This window comes from Trichosurus vulpecula, chromosome 2 (assembly GCF_011100635.1).
Source record: "Trichosurus vulpecula isolate mTriVul1 chromosome 2, mTriVul1.pri, whole genome shotgun sequence".
In the NCBI taxonomy this organism is placed as follows: Eukaryota; Metazoa; Chordata; class Mammalia; order Diprotodontia; family Phalangeridae; genus Trichosurus; species Trichosurus vulpecula.
In genome coordinates this window covers 232,580,729-232,608,029 of record NC_050574.1, presented here as the reverse complement: position 1 = coordinate 232,608,029, position 27,301 = coordinate 232,580,729, and the positions used below count along the sequence as shown (strand labels likewise).

General features: G+C 39.0%; 1 protein-coding gene across 1 annotated transcript in view; it reads right to left on the bottom strand.

Annotated features, from left to right (window-relative positions):
* The window catches only part of AGPS (alkylglycerone phosphate synthase), a 153,781-nt gene extending 132,321 nt beyond the window's left edge, over positions 1–21,460 (bottom strand). The window contains exon 1 of the mRNA XM_036743434.1: positions 21,145–21,460. Coding sequence (XP_036599329.1) covers positions 21,145–21,380 — 236 coding nt within the window. The 5' untranslated portion in view covers positions 21,381–21,460. The remainder of the gene's footprint in view (positions 1–21,144) is intronic.
* Positions 21,461–27,301: the final 5,841 nt, after the last annotated feature.

Sequence of the window (27,301 nt, the reverse complement as noted above, 5' to 3'; positions counted from 1 at the left end):
TTGAGTGACTTGCCCGGGTAACACGCTCAATATATGGCAGAGGCAGAATTTGAATCTCTTTATCCACTATGCCACAGTCACTCATGTAACATATTTTAAAACAGTTCCTTTAAGATCTTAAAAAAAGTGGCCGTTTCTAAGATACATACATACATACAACCAAATCTATTCTAATTTCTTCACTATGTAGTTCTGTAATACTGAGCAAGTAATCTCTAAAATTTCTGAGCCTCAGTTTTCTCATTTATGAAATGACCAGTGGTTCAGAAGCTCTTACCCTGAAGGTCATGGAGACCCAGGGATAGATTTCAGGGGATAAGAGTGGCTAGTATTTAAAAAAGCAACTTAAGGTCTGCAAAGTGCTTTATGTACATTATCTTACTGGATCCTCGTAACAACCTCAGGATTTAGGTACTATTTTTATCTCCATTTTACAGATGGGGAAATTGAGGCAGACAGAAGTTAAGTGACTTGCTCAGGGTAAATAGAGCTAATAACTGTTTGAAACTAGATCTGAATTCAGGTCTTTCTAACTTCAGGCCCAGCACTCTATCCACTGTGCCATCAAAGCTGCCCCAAAGGATCCGTTAACTTGGACAGAAAAAAAATTATATTTTTCTTTCCATTAACCTTTAACTGAAATTTAGCAACTTCAATTATGAATGTAAGCAAGACATGATAGTAGTATCAGCAGTACCTGTGATTTAGTCACCAACAGAAATCACAGATATTTTCATATCACATTACAGATGTTGCAGAGATCTCAAAACATTATTTACCCTCGTCACTACTTTGTAGTCTATTTCAATATAATTAATTTCCTTTGTAACCCTACATAACTTATTTTATGCCTTTAAAAATATCATTGTGAGGAGTACATAGGCTTCACCATCCTAAAAAGGGTCCAGGACACAAAAAGGGTTCTGAGAACCTGCACTAGATGGTCTCTAGCATCCCTTCTTGAATAAATATTTTGTAAATTCTATGGTTTGAGTAGAGATCCTGGGAAGGGCATAGACAGAAGTTTCTCTCTAAGCTATAACAAAGGATACATTGTTCATTAATCCAACTATGAAGAAAGAATGGAGCAAAACAACTGTTATTTCCAAGAATACAACATAAGCACCCTATATCTTCCCACCTTTTCTCAGCTGTTCTCTATGCCTGAAATACTCTCCACTCTCCCCTCCATAACACCCTACACCTTTTGCTAAGTATGTTCCCACTCACAGCTATTAAAGGCCAACTCAAATGTTATTGTCCTCCAGTAAACCTGACCTAATCTCCCCCACCATGGCTGATCTGCCTCCTACCAAGGACCACATGGTATACTCAGGAGTACACAAACATTATTTTCTATTAAAATTGTGTGTGTGCTGCCATAGCCCCAGATCAATGGTAAGCTTCATAAAGGCAATGACTGGTTCATCTAAACTTTGCATCTCACCCACTGTCTAGCAGAGTTCTGTACACATGGCAGATGCTTTAAAATGCTTGCTTAATGATTACATATGTATAACCTATATCAAATTGCTTACCTTCTGAAGAATGAGGGCGGTGGAGGTAGGAAGAGAATGTGGAACTCAAATTTTTTTTAAAGTGTTAAAAATTGTTTTTATATGTAACTGGGGGAAAATAAAATGCTAAATAATTTTTTTAAAATGCTTGCTTAGTTGAATAATGAAAACTATTTGAGTCACAGCCAACAGTGAAATGAAAAATCTTTGTGGCAAGGGGGCTCACCTTCCTCATCACCACCAGCAACAACTGCGAATCAGCTGCCATGAACAAGCAGATAGACACAGGAACCCTGGCAGTGACCATACCACCCCATCATTCCAGACAAAACTCTGGTAAAAAAAAATTTAGCTAAAATGAAGGGAAAGGTGTGATATCAATTAAGTTGGGACTTTATTACTGTTTTAAAATGATTAACGTCATCTGAGGGACCAGAACTTAGGCTCTTACTATTGGCTCTGGTCTTAGCAACTCCCCTTAGGACCCTGAGGGCTTTACACCCACATAGGCTTAAGCATCTAGTAGACAGAGGTTTGGGCCTGGGGCCTTGCACCTAGTAAAGGCTCAAAGACAATTAATCATTTTAAAACAGTAAGAAAGTCCCAACTTAATTGATATCACAGAAGGGAACAGTGGAAAATAAAGCTGAAAAGGTAGGCTGGAGTCAAGCATGTATTAAGAGCTTATTATGGACCAGGCATCGTGCGGATACAAAGAAAGAAAAACACGACCCCTGCCCTCAAGGAACTCACATTCTAATAGTGTGGAAGTACACAGAAGAAACAAGCATGTACATACAAGAGTAATGTAATGTAAATGGGAGGTAATCTCCTACAGAAAACACTGAGGGGGTAGAGGTACGATGGACCTAAACTAGAGTAGTGGCAATGGAAATGAAGAGACATACAAGAAACAACGCAAAGGAAAATCAGAAGAGATTTAGTGACTGGATGAAGGGGTAGAAAGATGATATATAAAATATGATATCAAATGATCAAAGAGTTAAAGAGGACCCAAAAGGCCAGTGAGTTCAACCCTTTCCTGACCAAGAATTATCTTTTGAATATTGCTGACAAATGGTCATCTAACCTCTGCTTGAAAGCATCAAGGGGAGGTCCTACTACCCTCCAAGGCAGTCAATTCCACTTTTGTTAAAAGCCACCAATTTTTAAAATGTCCATACCTACTTGATCGTTTCACCTCTCAGAAGGCAGAAGCACCAAAGAGAGTTGCTAACTAAACTTAAATTCTGAGAAATAAGGAAAAATTGGTCAATGAAATAAGTGGGAATGCTTGGAACCTTAGGAGAAAAGTGACCATGCCGTCTTTGAAAGTGAACATGTTCCATTTCTTAGGAATTCAAGAAATAAGTCTGATTCCATGGCCTGAGATTATTAAAAGACAGCTAAAAAGGCCTGGTGATTAGAAAGTGTGCTACAAGACAAACTGCTAATTATCATCATCATAAATTATCTTAATAAAGAGGAGAACAACAAAAGACACTGAAATAAATCAGTTCAGTTGGATCTATACTGAACTGGTTAGTAAGTCTGAGAATCAGAAGTGAAAAAAGTAAGTCCAAGTCAACAAGCAGTTATGTGCCAGACACGGTGCTAAGCACTGGATACAAAGAAAGGCAACAAATAATCTCTGCTCTCAAGCTATTAACAGTCTAAAGGGAGAGACAACATGCTAACAATTATGTACAAACAAGACATACAAAGGTTAAATTAGAAATATACAACAGAGGGAAGATACTAAGATTAAGGCTGATCAGGAAAGCCTTCTTGCAAAAGCTAAAACTTTAACTGAAATGTGAAGAGAGCTAGACAGGAGACAGATAAAGAGGGAAGAAATTCCAGATATAAGGGACAGCCAGTAAAAATGTCCAGAGCTGAGATGTAAGAGTCTTGTACAAAGAAGAGCAGAGAGACAGAGAGCCAGTGTCAGTGGATCAAAGAGTATACTAGGAAGAGTAAGAGGTAAGAAAACTGCAAAGGTAAGAAGGGGCTGGATTTTGTAGGACTTTAAAAACCAGAGAATTTTATATTTCATCCTGAGAGAAACAGACAGCCACCAAAAACAACAGGACTTAGCAGTTGATTTTATGAGGGCTAAGAGAGTGAGGTGTTGAGGATAACATATAGGTTGGGAGCCAGGATGAGCAGGAAGACAGTGGTGTCTTATACCATAATTAGGAAAAGAAAAAGGCTTAGGGGGAAAGAAGAGTTTAATTTTAGACATGTTGAGTTTAATATATCTATGAAACATCCAGTTCAAGCTATCCAACAGAGTCAAGACTAGAGGTGAAGTGAGATGGTAGAGCTAGACAAAGAGATCTGAGAATAATCCACATAAAGATGATAAGTGAAACCAAAGGAACTGATGCACCAAGACTGCAGAAAGATGTAGAAGGATGAGGACTGGGGCAGCTAGGTGGCGCAGTGAGCAGACCACTGGCCCTGGAGTCAGGAGGACCTGAGTTCAAATTCGGCCTCAGACACTGAGGCTGTGTGATGCTGGACAAGTCACTTAACCCTAATTGCCCTGCCTTGCTCCCTCAAAAAAAAAAAAAAAAAAGGATGAGGGCTGAGTATGGCAACTGGTAACTGAAGACAACTGCTTCAGCTGAATGATAAGGTCAAAAGGCTGGGGTCATCTGCAATAGTCCTGATCCATAGTACTGATCCATATCTTGCCACTGAGCTCAGATGGCTCTGGAGGAGAAAGTGAAGCTGGTGACTTTGCACAGCCCTCCCTCATTTACACCCAATTCATTTGCAAATCAAGGCATCACCTTCCTGATGTCACAGTCAGAACAAACAACAAGATCAGAAGCAAAGGTATTATTAGCAAAGGTATTAAAAGATGCCTGTGCCCACAGGAGTGTTTTCAGGTCTCGCTGACTGACTCACACACACATCACTATAGTGTCATCCTTGCTCAAACATAACTTATCTAAATTTCTTTTGAGAAGCAATATGGCACACAGGGGTGGGGAACCTGTGGTCTCAAAGCCACATGTGACCCTCTAAGTCCTCAAGTGTGGCACTTTGACTAAATCCAAATTTCACATCAATATGAGGACTTAAGGACCTGAGGACCTGGAGGGCCACATGTGGCCTTGAGGCCACAGGTTCCCCACCTTTGCATAAAGTGCTAGACTTGGAGTCAGATACACTTAAGTCCTAAAGAAACCTCTAACACCTAGCAGCTGTGTGAACCTACTCAATAAATTCTAGTGGCTCCCTAACAGTTCTAGGAGCAAATACGATTTTCTGTTTGCCACTTAAAGAGCATCACAACCTGGCCCATTTGTGCCTTGTATGTTACTCCCCTTCACATACTGTACAATGTAATTAAACTAGTCTCCTCACTGTTACTCATACAGAAGTACTCTAATTCCCACCTCTGTGACTTCCTACTGATTATCTCCCATACCTGGGATGCACTCCCTCATCTCTTCCTCTTATATTCCCTAATTTCCTTCCAGATTCTGTTCATGTGCCACCTTTGAAATCTTTCCCAATCTCCCTCACCCCCCAGCTAATTTATCTTTATATGTACAAATTGTATCCTCCAATTAAATGGAGATTCCTTGAGGGCAAGTAATTGCTTCCCTAGCCTACCACATTATCCAGCAAGGAAACACTAAATATTTGTTGATTAAGTGACATCTCTCTTTGACTCAATTTCTTTATCTATAAATTGAGGATAATACTTATAAAACCGAGTTCAAAATACTGTTGTGAGGCTCAAATAAAATGATATATGTAAAGAACTTTGTAGACCTTAAAGTATTATATAAATGTCAGCTACAAATATTATTAGTTCCTTAGACCTGTCCTTTAGGTCACCCATTAGTACACAACTCTGGTTTGCTCCATATCCAAACCTGACCTAGAAACCTGGGCTTCTTACCTTGGACCTGCAAAAGTTGCATTACCTATAAAATGAGAGGGTTGGAAGAAGCACTGTGGTATAGCAGAGAAAGAACTTGACTCAAAGTCAGGAGATATGGGTTTCAGCATAGTGACAAATCTTGGCTATAGATCCTGAGCATTTCTCAGTGCCTCAGGCAACTCTCTCAATTGCAGAGAAAGCAGCATGTGCAAAATAGAAGTTCCTATAGAAGTTCCTCCCTAGGCACTCCCCACACCAATGAATTTAATGGACCAGGTAAAAATAAAAACTAAATAAGTGGGTTAGTTTGATAATCTCTAAGGTTCCTTCAAGCTCTAAAACTCTATCAATCAGACCACTTCTAATTTTTCAGAACTTGTTTTGCATATTTGTTGTTTTTCTTCCCTGCCACCCCACCCCAACAATAGAGGAGTAGTGGGAGGGGGAAGTTTAATTTGTGCTCATTGAAAAAAAATTAAATTAAAGAGTATTATGGAGAGGATTCTGGATTTTCACCCACAAAAGAGATAAAATAATACCTTAGGACAAACAAAATGCGGGTAAAAATAAATAAGAACAGGGGCAAAAATAAATAAGAATGGGGCACAACCAGGGTCCTCCTGGGACAATTTGAGAAGATCAGAAGAAAAATCCCAGGACGTTTGGAACCTGTGAAGAGTAAACACTTCCAGGCTAGGGGCTGCTTTAACAACAGGCAGCAAGTCCTGGGGTTAGTTGGTTTGTGAGGCTGCCTCAGCCCCAAGCACAGAAACTTTTACACCCACCCACCCCCCAGACAGTGAGGGGAGTTGAGTGTATGAGCCGGGGAAGACAGGGGGAACCTCTGCTGACAAGGACCACCAGACCCAGCTGTGCTTGAAAGAGGGAAGAGCAGAGCAGGAAGAGCAGAGAAAGTGACAAGGAAAGATCTGGTGAGTGCAGAAGCAGTGGGGCAGAAAGCCCCTGGCAATGGGCACTTGCAAGAGGTTGGAGGTTTGGCTTTGGTTCCAGGCTAGAGAGGAAAACTGAAGATCTGGGGCAAGAGGCACCATCCCCCATACCCCAGGGCTAGAGGTGATTACAAAAGTTAAGTTATTACCACAAAAATGCACAGGCAAATGAGAAAGAATCCAACCACAGAAAGCTATTATGGGAATAGAGAAGATGGGGTTCATCTTTAGGGGAGGATATTGAAGCAAAGAAACCCCCAAAGAGTAACATCAAATGGTCACCTGTCCAAAAAGAATTCACAGAAAATCTTAAAAAAGACTTTTAAAATCAAATGACAGAGATGGAGGAAAAACTTCAAAAAAAATAAGAATAATCCAAGAAAACAAGAAGATTATGAAAAGTCAAGTCAACCAATTAGAAAAGGAGATCCACAAGCTTAACAAAGAAAATGACACCTTGAAAATATGAATTGGGCAAGCCAAAGCCGGCAACCTTATAAGGGGTCAAGAAATAATTAAATAAAATATGAATAATGAAAAAATAGAAGAGAAAGTGAAACATAAGAAAAACAACATATCTACAGAATAGATGAAGAGAAAACATAAAAATAACTGGATTGACTGAAAGCTATGATCAAAAAAAAATCTTGATACAATAATACAATAATTAAAGAAAATTGTCCTGAAGCATTAGAACAAAGGGGGAAAGTAGAAATGGAAAAAATCCATTGGCCACCACTTAAAAGAGATCCTATGAGGAAAACTCATAGGAATATAATAGTCAAATTATAAAAACCCCAGCTCAAGGATAAAATATTAAAAACAAGAATTAAACAATTTAAATATGATGGTGCCACAATTAGAATCACACAAGACCTAGCAGGGGAGACCTTAAAGGACCACAGGTCTTGGAACAATATATACTGAAGAACAAAAGAACTGGGGCTCTGGCTGAAAATATCATACCCAGCAAAGTTAAGCATAATCCTGACTGAAAAAATGGGCATTCGATCAACTATCAGACTTTCAAGACTTTGTTAAAAAAAACAAACAAACAAACCTGAACTTAATAGAAGATTTGAAACACACGAGCCAAAAGAAACATAAGGTACATACCAAAGACTGATTACAAAGGATTCCATAAGGACAGACCATTTACTTTTTATGTATGTAAAACGCAAAATACATATCTAAGATTCTTGTTAATAATTGGGTAGCTCATAAGATAGATTGGGGTAAACTTGAATATGATATAAATTTAAAAAGTAAAACCATTTAGGAACAGCTAAAAAGAGTAATTATTTTGAACAAATGAGGTACAAGAGGAAGAATCGATACAGAAGAATTAGATGGGGGAAGAGGGCTGGTAGTTCTGGTAACCTACTTTCATCGGGAATGGGTTTAAGAGAGAACAACACACACACGCACATATTTCATATATATATATATATATATATATATATATATATATATATATATATACACACACACACACACACACACACATTTAGATGAGTATAAAAGTCTTCTAAATTCAGAAGAATATATATTTATATATATATATATATATATATATATATATATTTAGATGAGTATAAAAGTCTTCTAAATTCAAAAGAAATAAAATGGTAAGGGGATGGGGGGGAAAGGACAAGGGAGGTATCTTTAGAGGGGAGGGTGAGGGAATAGGCAAAAGGGCGGGGTATAGAACAGTATTTAAATTTATCGGAATAGGAGGATAGGGGAGGGATACTTGGAGGGAGGTTGGCAAGTAACAGGAGGAGGGCAAAGTAGCAGATGGAAGTAAAGCAGAAGAGGCAGGAGAGTTAGGAAACAAGAGATATGCACAAACATAATAACAAAGATCAGGAGTAGAATTTGTCTATATATGTACATATATATGTATATATGTATGTATATATCTATAGCTATAGAGAAATATATCCACACTTAATTGTACCCTTCTGGGGGGGAGGGAAAAAAAGAACAGAGTAAATAAGTGCACAGCAGAGAACAAAAGAAAACTTACAAGGGAGCAAAGACAAGACCGACAGCTCTCAACACAATGTGTTGTATTTATCATACAGGCTTTCTTGAAATGAAAATTTATTGTTACATATTTTGAATCCTCTCTTATGTTCTTCTATGCACATGACATGTATTTTTTTCCTTTCTTACTCTGTATTTAAGTTTATGATATGTTTTTGTTTCTTTTCTCTATTCTATATTTGTGTTCTGGTGTTTGAGTTTTTTTAAAAAGAGTATTATGGTGGTGATTAATAAAGTAACAGAGAGCACTGTTAATTTGAAATGATTTGGTCTACTTTTTAAATTTTATTTTATTAATATGCTTGTTTTTCATTTTGATCCAAGCTAATTCCTTTTAAGGCTGCATCCTTACTACACATTGAAACATATTCCTATCATGCCACTACCTAGATGTACATGTGTACTCTGATTAATATCATTAACTGGTTCTGGGAAAATACAATCTTATAGGAAAAGGTGCTAATATGAAAAAGACCTCAGAATCTTAGTGGGCAATAAGCTCAAAATAAATGAGTCAACAATTTGACAATGTGACAAGGCAGCCATACATTAACAGAAATTTTGTATCCAGAAGAAGAGAAATGATAAATCCTCTGTCCCAGTTGGACCATGTCTGGAGTATTGTGTTCACTCCTGAGTGACACATTTCAGAAAGGACACTAAAGAGTTGGAGTTTAACTAGGAGAGTGAGAGCAAATGATTGACAGAAATGAGTTTGGTTGGCATGGAGAAGATAAAAACTTAGGGAGGATACATTCATTGTCTCCATATATCTGAAATGCTACCACGTTGACAAGAGTTTAGACTTGTGGTTCACTGCCACAAAGGGCAGAACTAGAACAAATGGATGCAGTTAATAAGATAACACATTTTGTTTACGTAAGGAAAAGCTTCATACCAAGGAGAATTGTTTAAAGACAGGATGAGCTGCCTCCTCAGATGGCAAGTTCTCTTTTCCTGGAGCTCTGCAGACAAAGCCTAGAAAGCTACTTGTTAGGTGTCTTAGGAAAGACTCCTCTTTACAAGGGGTTGGTCAAGATTGGGCAGCTTGGTGGCACAGGGACAGAGTACCTGGCTTGGAGTCAGGAAGACATCTCATGATTTCAAATCTGACCTCAGACACTTACTAGCTGTGTGACCCTGGGCAAGTCACTTAACTCTACCTCAGTTTCCTCCTCTGTAAAATGAGCTGGAGAAGGAAATGGCAAACCACTCCAGTACCTTGCCAAGAAAAATCCAAAATGGGTCATAAAGAGTCGGATGTGACTGAAAAAACTGAACAACTATTTGATCTAGAAGTCGTAGGGGGGTACTAATTTTCCAGAAGGTACTTTTCCCTGACAATCTGGGTAACACCACAGAAAGAGAAGTTTTCAACAATACACCATTCAAAGTTAAATAAATACAAAGGAAATTAATATATAATATTGGTAGAGCTGAAAACTAGTTCAATCATTTCAGAAAGCAATTTGAAATTATGCTAAAAAGTGACTAAAATGTTCATACTCTTTGACCCAAATATATAGCCCAAGGAGGTCAATAACAAAAGAAAGGACTCATATATACTAAAATATTTATAGTTGCACTTCTTGTAGTATGGAACAAAGCAAATTCCCATCAATTGGGGAATGGCTAAAAAAAAGTACATGAAATAGAATTATTACATGGTAAAAATTTTTTAATTATGAATATGGAAAGTATGGAATAACTTACATGAATTTAATGGAGATCTGCAATTTCATGAACAAATTGTGTATTATATTCTACTATGCACATGGAAACATCAATTTTATTTAGTGTTTCAATTCAGAAATTTTAAAAAAGATATAATTGAGTGAAACAATGTCTAACAAATCAGCATTCAGCAGCAGAGACTAAGTGACCACTCAGGCAGCATTCTGTGGAGACTTCAAAAGCTATAGAGAGCAGGCCCGGTGGGACCAGCACAAAAGAGATCAGTGATAGTGACGAAGGAGGAGCAAGAAGATAGCTAGCTTTTTTACAAAGATTATCTCATTTTTTTCCTCACAATACCCCTCCAAGGTAGGTGTTCTTGTCTGTATTTTACAGATAAGGAAACAGAACCTGAGAGAAACTGACTTATCCAAAGTCACACAACTAGTAATGCCATAGGCTGGTGTGAATTTAGGTCCAAAAAGCTCTACAAAGCCACCTACTACCTTAAGTGCTCCTGCAGCATCCAAGGATGAGTACCCCTTATAAGCCCCTGCATGTGTACTCCCCACGTATCTACTCTTCCCATATGCAGTAGAGTACATCCCAGATTTATGGAGGAAATATGATACTTGTTTTTTCACTACAACATTTCATTAAATGGCATGGGGTGAAGGGAAATATGAAATGATACAAAGTGAAATAAGCAGAAAAGAACATACACAATAACTAAAGTAATATAAATGGGGAGAACAACAGAACAAACTATAAAATTATAATGACCAAGTTCGGTCCCAAAGGAGAAATACGATGTATTTCGCAGGGTGTAGGATCTTAATATGAAATAATGTGACTTGGCTGATGTGTTGGTTGGTTTTGCTGAACTACTGGGGGATGACTCTGTAGGAAGACAAAATGAGTATATTGGGAAACGTAAATGACAAAAAACATAAAAAATATTAATAAAAATTAAAAACAAACAAAACACACAAAAATCAATACAAGCCTCATCTTAAAGGTTATTATCCAAGAAAGAAAGGAATTTCCTTTTAGAACTTAATAAAAACTATAAATGCACAAAATATTCTAAAATAGCATAATAAAAATGTCAGCTAGGTGGCACAGTGGATAGAGTACCACGCCTGGAATCAATAAGATCCAAGTTCAAATTCAGCCTTAGACACCAAATAGCTGTGTGACCTTGGGTAAGTCACTTAACCACTGTTTGCCTCAGTTTCCTTATCTGTAATGAGGATAATAAGTACTTACCTCACAGAGTTGTTGGGAGGATCAAATGAGATAATAATTGGAAAGCTCTTAAGACTATGTCTAGCACACAGCAAGCGCTACATAAATATTAGCTGCTACTTCTACTACTCAACCTCAGTGATACACTCGACACTGTTCAGCCCCTATGAGAAAAGTCCCAACCTCACAAAACTTTAAGTGTTTCCCAGACTTCTCATTACTACCACACCTCTGACTTTAGGTATGCTATTGATTCTGAGTTCCAGACAAAACTAAAGAGAAAAAATTCTTTTCTTGCACAGACATTTACCTAAATAATCATTCCTATACAAGTGTTTGTGTGTGTGTGTGTGTCCACGGCTAGAGACAGAGAGCATACAGATAAAACCAAATGATTTCAGTACTTGGTGGATGGTTTAAAAAATTTTATAATAATGCATGTTTATAATCACCATGAAAACGAATTTTTAAGGCTGTGAAATACTCACGTCTATAAATAAAATTATTTGAAACAAATTTTTCATTAACAAGAACCAAAGGACTCACATGATTGCTTTTTTGTCATATTGTCTACTTAACAATGAATCAGTATTGGTTTTTTATACAGCCTGAATAGTAATTACTGCTTTATTCATCAAAAAATAATCTGGATAAAAAGAGAACAAATATTCTTCCAAACATGCTCAAATAGAGGTTTTACCTCCAAGCTATATGACAAACTGATTCAAATTTATAAAACTAAGAGCAATTCTTCAACAGATAAAACAAACAGTTTTCAAAGAAATGCAAACTATTAACAATCATATTTTTCAATGATCTAAATGCATAATAATCTTTAAAATGCAAATTAAAGGAACTTTGAGGTTTTACCTCATGCTTGTCAGACTGGTAAAGATGACAAAAGAGGAAAATGACAAATGTTGGAAGGACTCTAAGAAAATAATCATGTCAACAAGCATTTATGTATTAAGTACTTACTATGTGCCAGGCACTGTGCTAGGCATTGGAGATACAAAGAAAGGCCAAAAATAGTCCCTGTTTTCAAGGAGCTCACAGTCTAATAGGGGAGAAAACATGTAAACAACTGTGTACAAATAAATTATATACAAGAGGAACTGCAGATAACAGTAGAGCTATGAAATGGTACCACCATTCTGGAAAGTAATATGGAACTATGCCCAAAAGCTAATAAACTACACATATCCTTCAATCCAGGGCCTACATGTAAAACAGTAACATATAGAAGCTCTTTTTGTAGTAGCCCAAAACTAGAAACTAAGAGACTGTCCCTCTTACTAGGGAATGGCTGAGCAAATCATGGTTATATGAATGTAATGGGATATTATTATGACATAAGGAAGGATGGAAACAAGAGTTTCAAAGGAAACCAGAAAGACTGCTTTATAAAATATGGAGAACAAAATGGGCAGATCTAGGAGAACAGTTTATACAACGACAACAATATTGAAGAGAAAAACAACTCTGAAAGACTTCAGGGTACTGATCAATGCAATGATAAACCACAAGTCCAAAAAACTGAAGATGCCACATGCCACCCACCTCCTACCAGAGATAAAAAGGAAACTTTCATCTCTCTGCATTAGAAATGCAAAGAAACAAATTTTCGAGGACGACCTATGTGGAAATTTGCTTTGTTGAATGTTTATAGTGGGGGTCTGGGTTTTCATTTTTCATTTATTTTTTGATTCAATTTGGGGGTGGGGGTGCAAATGCACGTAAAAATAAATTTGTTTTTAAGAAACATATGAAACAAATATGCCCTTGGTTACATATCTCTCAAACTCTTCATTAATAAATACTTACTTCCAGATACTGAGGATATAAGGAGGAAATAAAACAGTCTCTACTTTCAACAAGTTTACAATCTAGTCAGGATGCTAAAACACATAAAAAAAAATACAAAATACCACACACAAGAAAAAGCAACAATGACTGTTGTTCAGACGATGATATGCAGTCAGGTGATCCATTATTATTTCATACATCGAAATGCATATAAATATTTCTCATTGGTAATACTCAGTTCAGAGTCTCTCTCTCTCTCTCTCTCTCTCTCTCTCTCACACACACACACACACACACACACACACACACGACAGACACTGAGTATGAGCAACGAACTGGACATAAAACGGAAGAAAAGGATAGAGAGATGGGTGGCCTTTGGAAAATTACTCAATACTTTCAAAGAATCAGAGTTTCACACTGAAACAAAGATTCACCTTTTGAACAATATTCTTCTAATGAAACTATGTGGTTGCAAATCATGGATTACCAGTCTCCAAAAAATAAAAATTGGAGGTCACCCAGGGGTTGAAGAAGTTACCTGCACTTGTATATTGTACAAGTTAGCATCTAATTACCACATTCAAATTGAATACCATAGACAGTTAAGCAGGAGCTAAAGTTAGGAAACTATGCAGAGCATCATACATTATTGAGGGAGTGAATAATAGAGAGCTTTTAATGGCAGGAAAAAAAGTATAGCCTTATTTGGTAGTCAAGGAATACTTAGAGCACAGAATGAAAATACGCAAAGCAATGTTTTAGGACAATGTGTGTCTTACTCACATGGCTAAGGAACAGCACCTGTCCTCAGCAAGGTTTACTGGCTCAAGAAATTTTTATAACCAAAAGATCCTTATTTCTTTTTAGCTTTATTTCTCTCCTCTCCTGGACCCTTTGTGCTAAGGACACAAAGAAAGGGCAGCAAGTAGGGCATATTTCAGATACTTTATTAAGTTTGATAAAGCCTGTTTTACGAAGACCAACCTCGAAAATAGATGAGAGGAGGAGATTCTACATACAAGATTACCCAAGAGGGACTAATAACATGAAATGAAAGCCTCTGTAGTGAGGTGGTAACTACTGTAAATTAGAAGCAATCAAGGAATATTATACCAGGGAAGATCTTTAGAGATCACTTAACCCAACCTCTTCATTTTACAGATGAAGGAACTGTGGGAGAAAAAGTTTAAGTGGACTTTCCAAAGTCACAAGTAGCAAAGGTATAATTTAAACCCAGATTCTCAAACTCCAAATCCAAGGTCCTTTGGATAGATCTTGCATCTACGAAGGATATGTGAGATATTTCTGAAGAGAAATGAACAGCATTTAAAGACTGACTGGACTGGAAGAAGAGAACGAAATGAGAAATAAAGGATGACACCAAAGCTCTGAGCACAGGAACTTATGAGATTGGTGACTGAACTGACAGAAATACAGAAGCAGAGAATAAACTGGGTTTGCAGAGAAGTGGGTTTTAGAGAAGGGAAAAGACCTCAAATTAGGTTTTAATCATAAAATTATATGATTTAGAACTGGAAGAAAATTAAGAAATTCTCTCATGCTTTCTTTGTTCTACTTCCCCCCCAACTACTCTTCCTCTACATTGTTCTTTTCCACAAAACAATTAGCTTATTCACAAAAAGAATTTTTTAAACTAATCTACCTTCTGAATGTGTTTTGTCTTATTTCTTAGACTCTGAAGCCCAAATTGGCAAGAAGGACCATGTATATTTTGCACGTATGCACACCTACGCACATACACATACACACACACACACACAGAGTTTAAAATAATAATGTAAACTAACTATGGAATTTGATGGTGATTCCACTTAATTACAGAAATTTCCTCATCTGTAAATTATCCCTAACATGAAGAAAATGTAACAAGAATAAATATGAAATCCTACCCTTGGATAAAATAAACTGTGTGAATATATGATTGAGGATGGTAAATGGTTACGCAACAGTTCATATGAAAAGGACATGGGATTTTTCAAGCTGACTATAAGCTCAATCAGCCATCAAAAGATATAATGAATTAGCCAAAAAACCTACTCAATGCTGGGCTATATTAGTGGGTACATATACTAGCCAGGGCACTAGTTTTTCAATTCTACTCTACTTTAACCTGTTCACGCCACACCTGGAACATTGTGCTTAGTTCTAGGTACCACATTTTAGCAATAATATCATCAAGTTGGGTTTTGTCCAACAGAGAGAAACCAAAATGGTAAGGAGGACTGAGACCAAGTTAAATTTGTAAAGCAGCATGATACAGTAGAAAGACTGCTGGCTTTGGAGTCAGAGGACCCAGCTGTTTAAATCCCACTGCTGACCCTTACTAATGTGACCTTAGCTAAGCACTAACATCCCTGGGCCTCGATTTCATCATCTGTAAAATGAGAGGTTTGGATAACATAGCCTCTAAAATCTCTTCCAGCTCTAAAGCAAAGATTCTATGAATTAAGAATATTTAGCACAGAGAAGGCATTTAAGAGGAAACATGATAGACTATCTTCAAATTATCGGAAGGGCTGTTAGTTTAAAAAGGGACTAAATATGCTTTGTTTGGCTCCAAAGGGCAGAACTAAGATCATCTGCTACAAGTTACAAAGAGTTAGGCTCATGTATAACGGAAATATTTAACAATTAAAGACATCCAAAAGTAAAATAATCTATTTCAAAAGTAGTGAATTCTCCATCTAAGCAAATAGTAATAGGATAATCTGTATATTGGGATTGCTTAAGGCATGAGATAGGGCAGATAATCACTTAAGTTTTTTGCATCTCTTGGATTCTAAGGTTCTGAAGGAGGGAAGGAAAGTAAACTGCCTATGAAATGAGCAAATTTTCTACATGAAGAGTTATTAGAATACAAACCTCATGAGAACAGAGACAGTATCTAAATTAAACTTTGTATCACACCTAGTATCCTACACAGGGTTCTACACAAAGCAGGCACTTAATAAATGCAGTTAAATTAAACTATATAGCAAAGGGAGGCTTCAAGTTAAGATCTGAAATTTAAAATATTATACTTCAGTACACCTTCCAAAAGAAAGCCCCATGAAGCACAGAATCGATTCCAAGATACTAAATTATGATTAGTTCAAAGAAGTGTGTTTTTGCAGAAGGAAACTTTTAAGGTAATGCGCTCTCGCTCTTACAGGCTAAAATTATATATCATGATGTCTGAAAAATTTCAACTTTCTAGGAAATAAGGGTAAAAGCATAAATAGAATTCAACAGCCTTCACTAATGAATCGCTGATCAAGCAGTGAATCAGTACAACCATTCTGGAAAGCAATTTGGAATTATGCAAATAAAGTGGTTAAAATGCTCATAACCCTTGAGTGCTATACATAAAGCCCAAGGAGGACTTGACAAAAAGAAAGGACCCACATATATCTAAATACGTATAGCACCATTTTTTGTAGTGGTAAATTACTGTCAACAAAGTGGACAGATGCCCATAGACTGAAGAACAGCTAAACAAATTGTGGCAGGTGAATCTAAAGGAATACTGCTGTGCTATAAGAAACAATGAACACGATGAACACAATCATGTAAAGATTAACGTGAACTGATGTACACTGAGGTAATCAGAGCCAAATGAAACAATGTACAAAATGATCACTCACAGCAATGCAAATGAGAAGAATGACTACCGCAAAACAACTGACAAATGAAGGTTTCAAAATCACAAAGAACAAATCTCCCCCTATTCCTTTGCAGAATGAAGAAATTAGCATTTGTTAAGCACCTACTACGTGCCCAGAATTGTGCTAAGTGCTTTACAAATATTTCATCTGATCCTCAGGTAGGTGCTATTATTATCCTCATTTTACAATTGAGGAAACTGAGGCAAATGAGAGGTTTAAATGATTTGTCTGGGGTCACACAGTTGCAGTCTGAAACCACATTTGAACTCCAGTCTTCCCAACACCAGCCCCAGCACTCTACTGTGCTACAAAAGTGGGGAAGTAGAGAAACACCAGTACAAAGTATTCCATACAATGTCAGGTTTTTTTCAACATATTTACCATTTTACGTAATTTTTCTCTTCCTCTTTTTCTTAAAATTTTTTGTTATGCAGGATAGTTCTCTGGGAAAGGAGGAGCAGAAGACACTGGGGAAAACCCAAATGATGAAAAAAATATTAATAAAAATTATTTAATTTTTAAAAGACTTCAATAGCCTTTTTTAAAATAAAAATTTATCTTTTACCCGAGTCTCAAGAACATGCTAACCACTACACATTTATAATAAAGATCTGTACTAGAATTATGCATAAAAGGACTATTTTCATACAGATGTTTATTTGACTTTGAATCAAGCAAACACAACCTCTCTACTAAGAATACAACAGGATTTCTATGATCAGTATAATACAAACTGAAGCTAGAACAAAAGTTGGAGTCAGATAACATGGTATTGGTAAATGGAGAAGAGTGGAAAGAAGGAATCTCTTCTTGTCCATAAGTGTACAAAAGCTTTAGATAGAGACTTTTTTTAAATAATTCAAATACAAAGTAAGTTATTACATAAAACTGCGTTTCCTGGTATCACCATGTGCTCTTCATTCATTCAACATTTATTAAGTACCTAATAGGTGCTAGGCACTACCAAGCTTTGGGAGGGATATAAAATTTCACAGAATGACAGACTGATCTGTGGAAAGGCCCTTACAGATCAAGCATCAATCAATAAGCATTTATTAAATCCTTACTAGATGGTCTGTAAAGTACTTGGTGCTAGGGAATAGCCCCTGACCTCAGGAAGCATACACTCTGTAAGGAGAAATAATATGCCCACATATAGGCATGAACAAGGAGGATATTAAGTGGAAGAGCACTAACATCTGGGAGGAAATCAGGTAGGGCCTAACTTATAAGGCTGAGATTAGATAGTCTTTCTTGTTCAACCTCATCAAAGAACAGCTTGGTAGATTGAAGACCTGGGTTCAAATCTTCCCCCAAACACTATCTATCTATTCAACCTATGGATAAAGTCTCTGAATCTGTTTCCTCATCTATAAAACAAGGATAAGAATAGTCAGTATCTCACTTCACTGGGTAGTTGTGAGGTCCAATGAGATAATATACATAAAGCCCTTTTGCAAACTTTCTATCACTATGTAAATGTAAGTGATCAAGAAAAAGAGGCTCAAAGGAGTGAAGGGATATGCTTTAATCAAACAGCTAATGAGCTACAGACAGACCAGGGACACGAACATGGGCTTTCTGACTCCTAGTCCATGATAATCCTTCCCAAGAGCTGAAAACTAAGGCTAGGTAAGGTTAAGTGGTGGAATTCCCTTTGCCAAAGAACAGAGTACTTTTAAATAGGGTAAAGAGGCAGAGGAGGACTAAATTCAGTCTGACAACCTAAAAACTGCCCAATATCTCAAGCAAGTGCAATTTTGTGGGATCTGAGCAGGAGAGGTAGTCAGATCAGTATCACAGATTACTATTATAAAAGGCAAGCAAACTGGAATTGCTCAATAAGCTTGCAGATATAGATGAAGAGGGCTAAAAGGGATCTCAGAGACTGAGTCTAACAGATGAGCAGACTGAGGACAGGAGAAATAAAGTTACTTGCTTTGAATCATAAAATAGAAACCCAATCTCCAGACTCTGAATCCAACAGTCTATCCACCACATTTTCATTATTCTGATGACATGCTATGTGAGCAAAATACAAAAGAAAAAAAAAGATGAGGATTCAAAGAAGAAGCCATCACTGCTAGTCTAGTAAATTTAACCATAGCTAGTAACCAGATAAAGCAGTAAGAACACAAAGATTCAACTTTATTTTTCGTGCCAACAGAAAGAAGAAAAGTTTCAGTTAACACAAAACAATGAATAAACCTCAAGATAATTTGGTTTTGGAATTAAAACACAATTACACATACATATACAAGGTGACTCTGTCTTGTTCTATCATCTGCCCTGATCTCCTTCTAACTTGGCTCTACTAATTAATAGTCTAGGACTCAATAGGGCAGTGGATGGTGGAAGCAAGGCCTCAATTCACCCCAAATAATCTACAAAAATAGGTCACATGGAATAACAATAGTAACAACTCACATTTACATAGCTCATATTTCTAAAGCATTTTAAAATTTACAATGCCCCTGAGACAAGTAGTGAACATATTCTCTCTACTTTTACTGATGAAGAAATTAAAACTCTTGACTGGCCTATGGTCACAAATCTGGTAAATGTCAGGAGGCAGAATTTGAAAAGCAATTCACACCCAAGTTTCTTTACACCGAAGTCCGGAATACTTTCTACTACATAATACTTAATTCCAAGCCAGACACCTGATCTAGGCTCAGCATCTAGTGTTCCTGGCCACAGAGAACGGTTAGAAAAGTTGATTATATGTGAATCATCACCAACTGTGAGTCAAACCTCACAAAACTTTTATGTAATTGATTTTTACCACTAGCCAACTAATACAAATTACCAGGTACCAAGAAGACACTCCCTATGGTTCACAGGAAAGGAAATGAAGTCAAAAAGTTATAGAAATCTGAATGAAGAAAAATCTAAGACAAGTTAACCAGGGCACAGCAGATTTAATAAAGTCTTTAACCGGAGGTCATAGCTACACTTTGAAACTTGAATCCATTATCCCTACTGAGTATACACATTTCCTAATAAAAAACCAGGGTCACCTATGTTTGCATCCCTTTCCCATCTCTAGGTCAAAGTTCCTCCAACAAAGACCAATCCATAAGGACATAACCTGTGCCACCTATTTAACACAGTTTTTGTTAGAATCAAATGAGACAACCTATGTGAAAACACTCTGACAAGTATGAGGCTACAACCATTAAGTACCCCACTATGCCCCTGAAAGACCTGAATATAGCCACCCTAGCTAATCCCTGCAGCAGGGGTCCCCATTGCAGCCCTGGCTCCATTCCTTTAGAAAATTCAAGAGGCTAAAATTTCTCTACATCCATTCTTCAATCATAGCTACAGGAGAGACTCCCAGGTTCTATCTTCCACCAAAACACCAGACAGATTTCAAAGTTCCCTTGTAGCCATCTCCTCCAATAGAAACCAGGAGTCCCAGATCACTACTTCTACTTGTACTGGTTATCTTCAAGTCAAAATTCATCCGCATTAAAAGGCAGAAAACAGATCATGGGCAGAATCCAATATTTCTCTCCACTAGCCCCACTACCTACCATCAAAGATCTATCACTCTAAGGGGAAAAAAAAAAAAGCAGGATCTCTCCCTTCACAATGGTTCCTGACAGGCAGACAAACATCCTTTGGACACTTCTCATGGTAAACTCCAGGAGCCCCCAACTATAGGAAATCAATATAACCCACAGCCCAAGGTGCCCCCAAATCCCCCCGAGCTCAGCCCCCACACAGACTCTAGCTAAGTATCCCCCCACAGAAACTCCCAATCCCCAACGCAGGGGAAGGAGGGGAATGGGAAGGAAATAAGCATTTATTAAGTTTCTACCACGTGCCAGGCACTGTGCTAAACGCTTTACAAATGTCATCTCATTTGATCTTCACAACCCGGTGAGATGGGTAGGAAACTGAGGCAAGGAAAAGTCAAATGACTTGACCAGAAGTCTGATGACGGATATGAACTCAGATCTTCCTGCCTCCAAGGTCCAAAGCTTTATACAGTGAACCATTTAGCCGGCCCTGTGTCCACAACCACCCCGAGCACCCCAGCCCCGACCAAGCGCAAGGTGGCTCCAGGTCTCTGACCCCGGCCGGACGCAGCCAAAGGTCCAGCCCGGGATGTCCCCCGGCCCCGGGCCCAGCTAGCCATCCTCGACCCCAAACCTGACGCCAGGCTGGGCAGCCCACGGTCCACCTGCCCCCAGCCCCGACCCAGCCCAGAACGTTCCTTCCCCTGGACAGCTGGCCCGGGACGCTCGGGCTTGACCCTCTCCGCGGCCCTTTCCGCCATCTCCCAGGCCCCTTCCCCCGGCCCCGCCGCCGCTACCTACCGCTTCTTGGGGATGCTGCCGGACTCGGGAGCCGCGGGCGGAGTCGCTGCCGGTGCTGCTGCCGCCGGGGCCCGGCCTCTGCACTCGCTGAGAACGAGTGCCGCCGGGGCCCGGCCCCGCAGATGGCCCGAGAGGACCCGAAGCCTCCGCCCGGCGCAGTCCCGCTCCCGCTCCGGGAACGAGCCGGTGCTGGAGCCCGCCCCACCAGCCGCCGCTGCTGCCGCTGCCTCCGCCATGGCTTCCGCCTTGTGCAGCCCGAGGCTGCTGGGCGCAGGTGAAAGGTCATTCGCTGTGGCGCATCCCGGCAGCCACCGCGGCTTCTGGGGCAGCGGGTGCCCCGCCCGCCTCGCGCCCCCGAAGCAGGTGAGTCGCGCGCACGCGCGGGCGAGGGTCGGGGTGGGAGCTGGGGGGGCTGGCGACGCCGGCCCACGTGCTGCCGCCTGATGTGGTAACAGGTGGACCAGCCGCTCCAGTATTTGCCCGGCACCGCCCTGGCACTCTCAAATCTTAGGGAAACTTTTGAGCCGTTGAAGATCTCCTTAGCGTTGACCAGCAAAGGCTTTTTCCCCCGCTGAGGGCAAGAATTCTTTTCTATGAGTTCTCTTTGAAATGACGTTTTCAGCGGTCTCCCGTCTCCCAGCTTTTGCCTTGACCGATCCCCATGCCCAAAATTCTTTCTCTCCACAATTCCCAGCTTCTGTCTTGGTTTCCTTTAAAACGCAGTTCAAATCCCACCTTCTGCAGGAGCCCTTCCTTGGTCTTCCTAGCTGCTGGCACCTTCGCTTCTGAGATTACCTTCCACTTACTCTCTAGGTAGTATATGCGTGGTGATTTTCAGGTGTTGTCTCCTCTATGAGAATGTGATGTCCTGGAGGGAAGGGGCTGTTTTTGCCTTTCTTTGTATAAGTGCTTAGGACAGTGCCTGGCATAGAGTAAACACCTAATAACTTTCTACTGGAAGCTTTCCTTAACCCAGCTTAGCTCTAGTGCTTTTCCTGTTAATTATTTCCTTTTTGTCGTGAGTGTTGCTTGCTTCGGGTATAATTGTATGTTGTCTCCCATATTAGACTGTATGCTCCTTATGGGCAGGGACTGGCCTTTGCCTCATTTTGTATCCCAGCGCTAAGCACAATGCCTGGCATATATTAAGTGCTTAATAAAAGTTTATTGGTTGATTAATAAAAGCTTCTTGACTAACACCTTGACCACAACTACATGAAAAAAAGAAAGTGAAGGCTACAGTATCTGATCTTCAGATTCACTCAGAAATGAAAGCAAATATATTTGGCTATTTATTGTTTACTAATTAGATTCCTGTTGAATATTTATCCCACGTTAAGGGAGTTTACAATTTAATTCCTTATTTTTGCCTGTTTATTTGGTTTTGCTAGTCGTTTTCAAGTATATAATTTCTAAATGTTTAGATTACATCGCTTTTTTTTTTTAGGAACATAGCTCTCACAGATTATTTGCAAATTTTTGGAATTCTACTTCATGCTCAAATACCCATGAGATAGAATTTCCCAGTTTTTTCATAGCGACATAATTGTTTGTTCTCCCAACTGCCCCAAAGGCTAGCCACTTTTACCCTCCATTTTCTGAGTCTGCAAAGGAGAAGAAAGGGGTAGTAAAGTGCCTTGAGGAAATGCACAGCCTCCATATGTTGAATATGTCCTTAAAGGAACTTCTAAAAAGTACTATATTGATGAAGCAACACTAGCCTTTGTTCCAGAGGTTCCCAGAGTGGGTGATTCCTCCCCCTGGAGGGCACTGGAACAATGGCGGGAGGAGGGTTGGTAGTAGCCTTGGGTGCAATTATGGGGCATTAAATGAAAATAAGGCGGTGATGGAAGCATAAAAAGAGAAGATAAGATAATTTTGAAAAACCCTCATACATGTTTCATCTGTTGTGTAACAGAGTTAAAGTCTTGTGTAACGTGGGATAAAGTCTTAGCGATGACATTATTTTCCAAATAAACACACAAAATACAAGTTGTAACTGCTCAGTGGTCAATTCTACCAAGAGGTCTTAACAAGCAAGTGTTGGCAGGCAGAGCTTGTCACACATGTCAGGAAGTCCAGCATGCATTGATAGGAATATATTTGCAATATGATAGTATAAGGTTACATGACTATTTCACTCAAAATTTCAATGCAGGAAAAAAAACCCCACAAATTTACAATAAATTATTAAATGTAAGATACATCATTTTTAAAAAAAAAATTTATTTTTTTTTGAAATAACATAAATTTAAAAAAAAAAAACCATTACAGGGTTAAAGAAAGTAGATTTCCAGGGGGCACTGAGTAACTTTTTTTGGAAAGAGGACAGTAGGCCAAATAAATTTGGGAACCTCTGCATTAAACAGTAATTGAGCTAATGCACAGGTGAGACATTTTTCATTTGAGAAGAAATGGGAAAGGCTATAAAGAAAGAAGATTGAATAGGTTGCTTTCAGAAAAAAAAACAAAACAGCAATATATAGCCAAAGCCTACTGGAGGTCACTCCTTTGCTTCCATCACACCCTACCTGGCATTATGTTTCTATGTGTGCACATTATATCCATCCACCTATTTCACAAAGCTGTAGCTTGCCAAATAGACTCTAAACTTCCTCATGGTGTGGTAGTCATGCAGTTCTTGACTTAAAAACTCTCAAATTAGGACTGTCATGGCAGACCAAAAATTGGTATTCAGAATTCATAGCTCCACTCAACTTTTAGATAGCTCCTAGTTATTAAAAAGTTGTTTTAAAAAAAAGTTTTTGCATAAGTCAAACCTAAATCTATCTCCATGTAATTTCTACCCATTGTTCCTGGCTCCTCCTTGAGAAACCAATAGAACAGGCCTTGATATATTTAAAAACATCTATCTTGTTCCCTCTAAGTTATCCTTTCTCCAAGCTAAACATTCTCCATTTCTTCTGCCAGTCTTCATGTAGCATGAACTCAAAGCCATTTATATGTCATTCTGGTAAATAACTTAACACTCTTAATAATCTCCCACTTATCAATGCCCTTCCTAAAACAGAGTCCCCAGAAATGAACACAATGCTCCAGGCTATGGTCTGTTTAGGTCAGAATATGTTGGAAATATTACCTCCTTTATTTGATCAATCCAATTAAACAAAGATTTTTTAAAGCAACTCCTTCCTGTGTGCTAAACACGATGCAAGGTGCTTGGGATACAAAAATTTAACTATGCTATCATAATGAATCAATGAAAAAAATTTATTAGGCACTTACTATGCTCCAAGCTAAACACTATGGAATACAAATCTGGGATCCCAGCTAAACACTGGGGATTCAAATAGGAAAAATGAGGCCGGTTCCTGCTCTCAACCTGTAATTGAGGGAGACAACACAAAAAATTCAGCTATAGAGGCAGATGGAAAGGCCTTGAAATAGAAAGCAATGGGGTGAAGCTATGGGGTTGATGGTAAGGTCCCTCCCTGGGTGCTTACAGTACCCAAGTAACTCAGATAACAGCACTGGGAAAAAGTCAGGAAAGATGGTAAGGTCTGGTGGTCCTCCGTCTCGTCAGAAGGACTAGAGCTGTGGCTCCCATCTCTTCCCATCCACACCCTGAGAGCAGTCATCCAGCCCTGGTCGAGGAGTGAGGGCTCTCTTGGTGGGAGGGAATTCCCACAGCCTTCAGGGATGGGTTGGGGGGTCAATGTGGGGAAGGGGAGGAGGAAAATAAAGAAGGGGAGAAAGCCCCCCCCCCAATAGTGACAGACTTCCTGCTCCTCAGGGATTCAAGCATCTAGCCTACACATGTACTTTGTATGTATTTATTCTTGTTCATAATGAACAGAAGTGACTTATTCATCCTTTTTATTCAATTCACGAACATTTATTAAGCACCTAATGTATGAACACATTGGACACAGGGAGATAAGAAATAGTCCCTACTATCAAAGAGCCTGTATCTAGTAGTAGGAGTATGGCAAACAAATAACTAAAATGAGAGATTGTGCTTTGCACTCAATAAGTATTTGCCGATTTAATGAATGAAAGAATGAACTGATTTTTGGAATCCAACCTGTATGTAAATTGGGTGCTACCTCTGCTCTTCGTATGCCCTTTCCCTCTCACTTTTACAAAGCCTATTGACACCACTTATCTCTACCCTTCCCAGGTCTGGGTTATCTTTCTCAAACCTACTATAGATTACATTCCAGTTTAGAAACCTTTGCTTCTTGTATCAAATACAAACTCCTGATAAAGGTCCTCGGGTGATGTCAGAGAGGAAGGGAGGGGCAGAGTTGGAAGAGCAGATATTGGCCCTGTAATTTCCCTGGTGTAAGGAATTCTCAGTGAGGAAATGTCTTCTATCACAAGCAAGTAGACACCTTTTCTGAAGTTTGTAATCTTGAAAATTGCCTGTGTCACTGAAAGCCACTATTTGTCAGTGGTGGTACTTAAGCCCAGGTCTTCCTATCTTTAAAACTAGTTCAGTGAAATCAAAACCTGGAAACCCACTATTCCAGACTGCCTCTCTAAGCCTTATTTTCAGTTGTGTTAAGATTTTTCATGATCCCATTTGGGGTTTTCTTTGCAAAGATACTGGAGTGCTTTGCCAGTTCTTTCTCCAGTTCATTTTACAGGTGAGGAGACTGAGGTAACCAGGATTAAGTAACTTGCCCCAGGGTCAGACAGCTAGTAAGTGTCTGAATCCAGATTTGCACTCAGGAAGATGAATCTTCCTGACTCCAGGCCCAGCCCTCTATCCACTGTGCCCCCTAGCTGCCCACTTATTCTAAGCTTAGGGGTCTCTGGGGTGTTCAGGACTAGCACCTCTGGTGTGAAAGCTTGTCAAGCCCTTTTCAGGGCTGCTTATCCACCTTTGTTGTCCACCTTTCACCCAGCTCTCACCTGTGACTTCAAGAAGCTGTAGCCTGCACAGTGGCCACACTCAGGTAAAACTGTCAGGGCAGACAGGCTAAACCAGGCTGAGGGTCACTGAGAGGCCTTATACTCATTGATGAGTTAAAGGGCCATCTACCCCCAGCATGTGAAGACTTCCCTGGTGGAATGGGCAGATGAGAACAGTTTGTTCCAGCACCTAATCAGAGACTGAAGCAGGCACTGTGGAACACTTAGAACTTGGTCAGACATCGAAGATGCCAAAATCATTCCAGGCCATGGCCATTTGTCCTGACTTTTGTCCTGCCACTGGATTTCAACCACCCTGGAAGAGAGGGTGAAGCTGATGACTTTGCACAACTGTGCCTCACTTAGATGCAATTCATGAGCAAGTCAAGAGATCAGACCTTATGTCATTGGTCCTCGAAAACCAAAGGATGAACAACAGCGATTCTTATCTTAGACAAATTGCCTGACTTTTCAGCCTTAGCTTCTTCCTCTTATGAAAAATCAAGATTAAAAATGCTTGTGTGGCCTACCTAGCATGGTTGTCATCAGGATCAAACGAGAAAATGTATATAAAGCAACTCTGTGAACCATGAAACACTACATAAATGTAGGCTATTATTTATATGTTCTTCAAGGCCCAGCCTCCCATGCAACCCCCTGTACACACTGTTATCTGATGCCCACAATGGGAAATGAGCTTAACTACCCGGGGCCTTGTACCACAAATGGGTTCTTCTCTTGATCTAATCATGTTCTAATTTTCATTATGATCATTATATAGTTATGTTTGTTTATTTGCTTACATGTTATATCTCTGCCTCCCAGATAATTGATAATCTTCATGAGCATAAAGAAAATATCTTATTTTTCTTACTTATTTCTCCAGCACCTATAGTTCAAGGCTTTGCTACATAGTAGACACATAATAAATAGTTGATTAATGAATGAATGAAGTTAAACTTACTTAATATCCCTATAAACAGAACGTTCTTATTTCGCCTCTGAGTCTTTTTGGATTCATTCCACATCTTTCCCCTCCTTCAAACTTTACTTTAAATTCGTCTATTTAATTGAGGTGTCCTGAGCTCACTTCATCTGACCCTAGTTACATCGTGAAACCCTTAGCATTCAGAGGTACAATCATCTACAAATGTAAACAGTTATCTATTGGATGTTTATTTTTGTGTGTGATTCTGATGTTTGTTGCTCATCTGTATGTCATCATCTCCCTCACTTTTCCTTGACAGTTCTATTTTTTCCTTCTGTTTCCTCAGTGAGG